Genomic DNA, 7,943 nt, shown 5'->3' with positions numbered 1-7,943 from the left:
TCCAAATTGATGTGTTTCTCAAAGTGCCTTGCCCTCTAAAGAGCTCCATTTGAAAAATATTTATGTGCCTTTCCCAGGGTGACAGCGTGGCTTCGGCCACCAGAAGTTACAGGGAATTACTTAGGGTGAACCTTAAATTGCACACATGTTTTCTTTTCATCAAAGTTTTCCATAGTCACACATAGCAAATGGACTCCTGCATCTTTCCGAGTGACATTCAGGAAGAGCAAGGATCCATTGGAATATAGTGTCTCTCTGTAGCTGGATACAGGCCCTGGTTCTATTTTACCTCTGGATATTACCAATCGTGCAATTTCCTTCCTCTGATCAACATTTTTCCCTTGTACCAGTGAAAAAATGGGGCTGTTGCTGGCAGAGTGTGGACAAGTAGAAGGACATTGTCCCTTCAGCAATGTGTGATGGAACTGCTTCCACAGTGACTTGGGCAGTAGTGGGAGAAGTCCAGTAGGGTACAAGTGAGGCTAAGAGGGAAGAGAGAAAAGTCTTCCAATATTAGGACTTTTCATTTGGTAGAAATTTGAACCCTGAGTGCCTTCAACTCTCAGCCTTGGTGTGTGTGTGTGTGTGTGTGTGTGTGTGTGTGTGTGTGTGTGTGTGTGTGTGTCCTATTGGGGTGAGGTCAGCAGCATCACCCCCATTCATCAGTACCCATAAATCTTAGAATGTATGACACTGTCTTCTTGGCACCTATACAGCTCACCCCTCACTGGCCTCAGATCCCTGCTCACATTCAGAATCTATGGTGAGTATAGACATGTCTTTCATAACCTCTTCCTCTAAAGACTTGGTGCCTTCATTTTCTGACCTTTCCCTGCTCTGTTTCTTCTGAAGTGCTTGTCAGCCTCTGAGCCACCTTCTAGATGTTCTTGCTGCTCTATCTTCCTGTCCAGTGTTACTAGGGCTTTGTGAGAAGGACTAGTTTGATTTTGGTTTAAACCCCACTGCCTGGAACAGGCTCAGATACCTGTGAGCAAATCAGTGTCCCAGAGCCTGGGGTTTATTGGCAGATTTCTCAGGGTCCTACATAATGATGCTGTTGTTTATTCACCCAGTTTGAGTTTGACTTGAAGAGTCACCATGACAGAGGTGTGAATGTCTTTAGGATACAGTTGCCAGTGCTAATAAACAAAGACTGGGATGGTTGGGACCTCATAGAGATCCACCTGTCTCTACCTTTGGTGTGCTGGGGTTAAAGGCATGCAGCACTGTGCTAGGCTTGCTTGGTGTGTTATCTTGAGATTAACATGCATCCATCACCAATTGGCTGTATTTGTATCTTGAGCCATGTTTTCTCCTTGTGTCTTTGACCATTCTGCACTCTGTTGATAAAGAAACTGCCCCCATCCCCAACACTATGGAGTAAAAAGGGAGCAGAGGTCACTCACCTATTATGTCCAGCTGGATGGGGTCACTCCTTTTGGAACTGACTGGATTGGATACCTCACACTGATAGTCTCCAGAATCCTTCCTCCTGACAGGGTCTATGCTGAGGATGCTGTTGTTCTGGGACAGCTTCAACCTGTTAGTGAGTCTCAGACTCTAGCCATTGAAGAGCCACCTGATGAAGATCCCCATGTCTTTTGAGAAGCAGGTCAGGAACACAGAGTCCAGGTCATTGAATGTGGTGGTGGTGGTGGTGGTGGTGGTGACTTGGATGGAAGGCAGAGTCACTGGCTCTATGGATAAACCATGGAGGGGGCCAGCTAAGAGTCCTTCACCCTCAACATCTGAGCCAGCTCACAGGTCCCACAGAATGAAGGGGTCCTCTGCAAGACCACATGTTTGGGTTCAAGATAGGGTCTGTAAGGAGAAAGCTGAATCATCATCCTACCCAGATCACCCAGTGACCCCTGAATCAGGGTATTTGTCTAGTTACCATACTGGGAGCCTCTTCAACCCCGAGTTCATAAATCTCATGGGGGTGGTGTTTCTCGTTGATGTTTATGCAAATTCTTGCTCACAATTTCTGTGAGTGTGAACAGTCAGGTCCCTCCTTTATGAAATGACCTTCTGTTTCTTTTTCATTTAATAATTTGATGGGGTTAAAATGGCCCAGCTAATATTAAAAATGTTAAGCCTAGACCTCAGAACTGGGAGAAATCCCTAACTGAAGAATTTCTGTTTGAAGAAACATTTTTTTTTTTATTTTACAATACTATTCAGTTCGACATAATAGCCACAGATTCCCTTGTTCTCTCCCTTCCTGCCCCCCTCCCTTCCCCCCAGCCTACCCCCCATTCCCACCTCCTCCAGATCAAGGTCTCCCCCAAGGACTGAGATCAACCTGAGTTGATCAACCAACCAGTCCAGGCAGGTCAGTCCCCTCCTCCCAGATTGAGCCAAGCGTCCCTGCATAAGTCCCAGGTTTCAAACAGCTAACTCATGCAACGAGCCAGGACCTGGTACCACTGCCTAGATGCCTCCCAAACAGATCAAGCCAATCAACTGTCTCACCTATTCAGAGGGCCTGATCCAGTTGGGGGCCCCTCAGCCTTTGGTTCATAGTTCATGTGTTTCCATTCATTTGGTTATTTGTCCCTGTGCTTTATCCAACCTTGGTTTCAACAATTCTCGCTCATATAAACCCTCCTCTTTCTCACTAATTAGACTCCCAGTGCTCCACCAGGGGCCTAGCCGTGGATGTCTGCATCCAGATTCCTCAGTCCTTGGATGGGGTTTATGGCACAACTATTAGGGTGTTTGACCTACTCACCAGAGTAGGTCAGTCCCAGCTGTCTCTCTACCATTGCCAGCAGTCTTTTGTGGGGGTATCTTTGTGGATTTCTGTGGGCCTCTTTAGCTCTTTGTTTCTTCCTTTTCTCATGTGGTCTTCATTTACCACGGTCTCTTATTCCTTGTTCTCCCTCTCTTTTCTTGATCCAGCTAGGATCTCCCGCTCTCTTTTCCTCGACCTCACCCTTCATTGCTCCCACTCATGGCTCAGCCGTTAAAGGCTAGGCTCACAACCAAAAATATAAGAGCTGAAGAAACATTTTATTTCCTGCCCCAGGGGTATGGATTAAATACCACAGAGAAGAAGGGAATAATCACAGTGCTAACCACAGCCTGACACTCTAATGCTAAATATTCACTTTTTTTGAGACAGGGTCTCACTGTACATCCTAGGCTAGCTTGGAACTTGCTATGCAGACCAGGATGGCCTCAAACTCACACTCTCTACATCTCTCTCCCTCATCAGTCTTGGCATTAAAGATGTGCACAACCACACTCAGCCAACTTTTGTTTTTTGAACCTTGTGAAGAGTAAGGGAAAGAGCATCATCAACTGTCAGTGACTTGGTTCACCCTGACTCAGAACATGGCTTCCAGGTACCCTCTCCACCACTCTTCCCATCCTACAGAGTCAGAGCTGAGCCAGCCACCAGTGAGACAGGAGCAGAGCAAGCTGGGAGCAGAGCTCTGGACTGCTTGTCCCCATCTGTGGGGAATTCTCTCCTCCAATTTGGAGAAAATCATGTGAGCACAGTCTGAAACCCTGGGTGTTCCTTCTAGGTCATGGAGGTCATAAAAAGAAAATGGAGAGAGGGTACGGGAAGGCTTGTGTGAGTGACAGAAAGAAATCGTGCCTTTAAGGCTCTCCCTCCCTTGGGAAGTCCCTCATACAACCTGAGGCTTCCAAGGCTGGCAGAACCTCCTGCTCACATTCCAAGCTCCATCTCTATCAGCCAGGAGAACTCAGAGAAGCAGGAGAAGATTAGACATATGATATGGATGGAGCAGGACACTGGGAGATGATTGAGTTATCTTCCACCAAGCAGTGTCTATTAGTGTTTGCCTGCACGAAATAATCCCAGAGGACAAAGAGCTGCCTTTTCTATACTTACACCTCTGCTATCACTTTAGGGCTCTTGACCTCCCTAGGAGGTCTCAGAACCATCAATTAGCTGGCCTTTCCTACCTCTCCACCTATGCTGAGCACACTGAGTCTCAGGAGGAGATGCCCAGGTGACCTACCTCAGACATGGCTCTCAGAAGCTGACTGTCAGCATCCTCCCAGCCTACAATCCATCATTGTCCCCTGTCAGCTCCAACAGCAGGTCAAATTCAAACCCAGTCTACAACCTTCCCAGGATTCCTGGTCCAGTCTGGCATGGAGTTCTTGAGCAAATCTTCAGGTGCTCATCTCTCTGTGAGACTCTCATGGTTTCCTCAGCCAGGCCCTGCCTGAGTCCTAAAAGGTCTTTCTCAAGGCCATGTTCATGGTGAGTATCTAAGACCTGGGCAAAGTCTGATGTGCCTGGGTTCAGTTACACCAACCTCTCTCCTCAGATCTAAGTGAGGCATCCTGATTTATCGCTGTTTTTCCACACATTAATGTGTGTCCTTTACTGATTGCTTGAACCACAATATGGGGACCACAACCTTGAGTCATACAAGACTGACAACCCTATGTGTAAAGTAGGATTAGCTCCACCCACGACCCAGGATGCTGGAGTCCATGTCCAGTGGGCTTCTGTGACACAGGATGGAGGTGTGAAGTCAGTGAAGAATGAAAAGTTGGACCACCAGTTGCCTTTCAAAGTGATGGTCCCAACTAGCTCAGGCCATCTTTATTATACAAGTTCTAATGTATTCAAGCATGAGCAATTTCTAATCATTTCTCTTTAATCATTTCCCAAGAATCATTCACGTTCATTCATTTTAGTTTCTCTTCTTCATCCTACTCCCTTGATGTCATTGGCCTTTACCCCCTATCTTTAGAGTGCAAGCCAAATGATTGTATCTTCTTCATAGTGTGCCCTAGCCAGCAACAAACACGCTAGTACAAAGTAAGAGATTTAAGCCCTGTGATTAGTTCTTAACAATAGGATACTTTCATTTTTTGTAACCAGCTGAGTGTATTGTTACGTCTAGGATATCATGTTCAGGTGTTTGCCAATTTCTAAGTAATCTGTATATACCTTTCATGTGGACTACAGTTATAATCCTATTCTTTATAAGTCCTCAAAAGAGGAATGATTAGTATCTAACTCTTTAACTGCTGGGACTATATATCTATTCTTCCTGGCAATTTCCACATGTGCTTTTCTCTTAAGGGAACTGGGAGTTTTAGATACCTTTACTGATTTTTTGACATTAGAAAAATATCTGAGTTTTCATGTCCTGGCGCCAGAGATATGTCTGACCTTTCATGATCTCTACCTTTTCCTCATATGTTCCTAAAAAATTTTAAGGTCACCTTTAAAAACCCGTTTTTCAAGTTCTTAAGTTCTTTGGAGTATGTTTACCCCTTTCTGGAGTTGAATAAGCAAAACTCATTGAACTTAGTGAGTTCCTCCTGTTCACTCAGGATGACTCCAAAGGCATCCAGAGGCCACCAGAGACAATCTTTGTGTAACAGATCAGCTTTGTTTCCGGAAATCACAGGCAAAATCACAATTAACAAAGCAAAACTAAGATATACCACAAGAAGAAGCATAGCTCAAAGTTAGAGAGGCCTGAAGCCCATCAGCTCCCTAGGATCAGCACAGAGGAATGCAGTATTGTTTCTATAGGTCTTTCTAAATGGATTGGATTCTCTAAAGTGCCTTGCCTTCTAAAGAGCTCCATTTGAAAAACATTTATGTGCCTTTCCCAAGGGTGACAGAGTGGCTTCAGCCACCAGAAGTTACAGGGAATTACTTAGGGTGAACCTTAAACTGCACAGATACCTTCTCTTCATCAAAGTTTTCCATAGTCACACGAAGCAAATAGACTCCTGCATCTTTCTGAGTAACATTCTGGAAGAACAAGGATCCTTTGGGGTATAGTGTCTCTCTGCCGCTGTATACAGGCCCTCGTTCTAGTTTACGTCTGGGTATTACCAATCGCGCAATTTCATTCCTCTGATCAACATTTTTCCCTTGTACCAGTGAAAAAATGGGACTGTTGCTGGCAGATTGTGGACAAGTAGAAGCACGTTGTTTCCTTCTACAATGTGGGGTGGAACTACTTCCACAGTGACTTGGGCAGTGGTGGGGGAGGTCCCGTAGGTTACAAGTGAGGCTAAGAGAGAAGAGAGAAAAGTCTATCAAAAGACTGTCAGCAAGCTCCCAGCCCACAATCCATCATTGTTCCCTCTGAGCTCCAACAGCAGGTCAAATTCAAACCCAGTCTAGAACCTTCCCAGGATTCCTGGTCCAGTCTGGCATGGAGTTCTTGAGCAAATCTTCAGGTGCTCATCTCTCTGTGAGACTCTCATGGTTTCCTCAGCCAGGCCCTTCCTGAGTCCTAAAGGATCTTTCTCAAGGCCATGTTTATGATGAGCACCTAAGACCCTGGTCAGAGTCTGACATGCCTGGGCTCAGTTACCTCACCCCCTCTTCTCTGAGGGTGGATTGAAGTGCGGCATCCTGATTTATTGCTGCTTTTTTCCACATTTTAGTGTGTGTCCTTTACTGAATGCTTGATCCACCATATGGGGACCTTAACACAGAGTCATCCAGTATTGACAACCCTATGTGTGAAGTAGAATTAGCTCCACCCAGGACCCAGAGGTTACAGAGAATTACTTACGGTGTACCTGAAACTGCACATATGCCTTCTCTTCATCAAAGTTTTCCATAGTCACACGTAGCAAATAGACTCCTGCATCTTTCCGAGTGACATTCAGGAAGAGCAAGGATGCATTGGGGAATATTATCTCTCTGCCGCTGTACACAGTCCCGGGTTCTATTTTACCTCTGGATATTACCAATCGTGCAATTTCCTTCCTCTGATCAACATTTTTCCCCTTGTACCAGTGAAAAAATGGGGCTGTCGCTGACAGATTGTGGACAAGTAGAAGGATGTTGTCCCCTTCAGCAACGTGTGATGGAACTGTTTCCACAGTGACTTGGGCAGTAGTGGGAGAAGTCCAGTAGGATCAAGTGAGGCTAAGAGGGAAGAGAGAAAAGTCTTCCAATATTAGGACTTTTCATTTGGTAGAAATTTGAACCCTGAGTGCCTTCAACTCTCAGCCTTGGTGTGTGTGTGTGTGTGTGTCCTATTGGGGTGAGGTCAGCAGCATCACCCCCATTCATCAGTACCCATAAATCTTAGAATGTATGACACTATCTTCTTGGCACCTATACAGCTCACCCCTCACTGGCCTCAGATCCCTGCTCACACTCAGAATCTACGGTGAGTGTAGCATGTCTTGTCTAACCTCCTCCTCTAAAGACTTGGTGCCTTCATTTTCTGACCTGTCCCTGCTCTGTTTCCTCTGAAGTGCTTGTCAACCCCTGGGCCCACCTTCTAGATTTCCTTGCTGCTCTGTCTTCCTGCCCAGTAGTAGGAGGGCTTTTGAAGAGGACTTGTTCTTTTTGGTTTTCATTTCTCTACCAAAAACAGGTTCAGCTACCTGTGAGCAAATGAGTTCCCCAAAGCCTGGGTTTTTGCAAATATCTCTGGTCCTATGCAATGAGGTTGTTGTTTACTGGCCTCGGTTTGAGTTTTACTTGGAGAGTCACCCTGACAGAGGTGTGAACGTCAGTCTTCAGGTTACAGTGGCCAGTGCTGATAAACTTACAATGAGAAATAACTGAGGACAGGTCCCCATCCAGTCTCTGAGCTCCCCAACTCTCTACTCCCGAGGAATGTCTCCTCACCTGTGAGCAGGAGTCCCCTCCAGAAGACCTGTGCTTTGTGGAGAGGGGATGAGGTGAGCTCCATAGTCTCTGCTGTGGGCTAGGCTCTTGTTCTGGAGAGGAGGTTTGACTCTTAGGCTGCTGCCAAGCTGGGCTCCTCTGGTGTCTGCTCTGCTTTTATTCCCAGACCTCTGCCTCCTCCCAGAGGAGGGCACTTCCTGGAGTCAGATGGGCTGGGGGTGGAGTTTGTATATGCACACTGGCCTGTTCTTCTGTGAGTGCTGCCTCCCATCTCTCTATTCCTTTCTGGTTCAGTGTTCTAGAACATACTTTGAGCCTCAAGACTGAGAAATGT

At 46.1% G+C, this 7,943-nt stretch overlaps 1 protein-coding gene across 1 annotated transcript; it reads right to left on the bottom strand.

Moving 5' to 3' along the window:
* Window positions 1-1,406: 1,406 nt before the first annotated feature.
* On the bottom strand, window positions 1,407-7,673 carry LOC114687426 (carcinoembryonic antigen-related cell adhesion molecule 10-like; the record flags this gene model as incomplete). Its single annotated transcript, XM_037201729.1, is given in 5 exon segments — window positions 1,407-1,697; window positions 5,668-5,877; window positions 5,880-6,026; window positions 6,537-6,782; window positions 7,610-7,673. Coding segments are annotated over 5 exon segments (958 nt in total), but the record flags the coding sequence as incomplete, so codon positions are not given.
* Window positions 7,674-7,943: the final 270 nt, after the last annotated feature.

This window comes from Peromyscus leucopus, unplaced genomic scaffold (genome assembly GCF_004664715.2).
Source record: "Peromyscus leucopus breed LL Stock unplaced genomic scaffold, UCI_PerLeu_2.1 scaffold_1243, whole genome shotgun sequence".
NCBI lineage: Eukaryota > Metazoa > Chordata > Mammalia > Rodentia > Cricetidae > Peromyscus > Peromyscus leucopus.
Note: the sequence above shows the minus strand (reverse complement) of the source record. Positions and strands in the feature narration are given on the sequence as shown.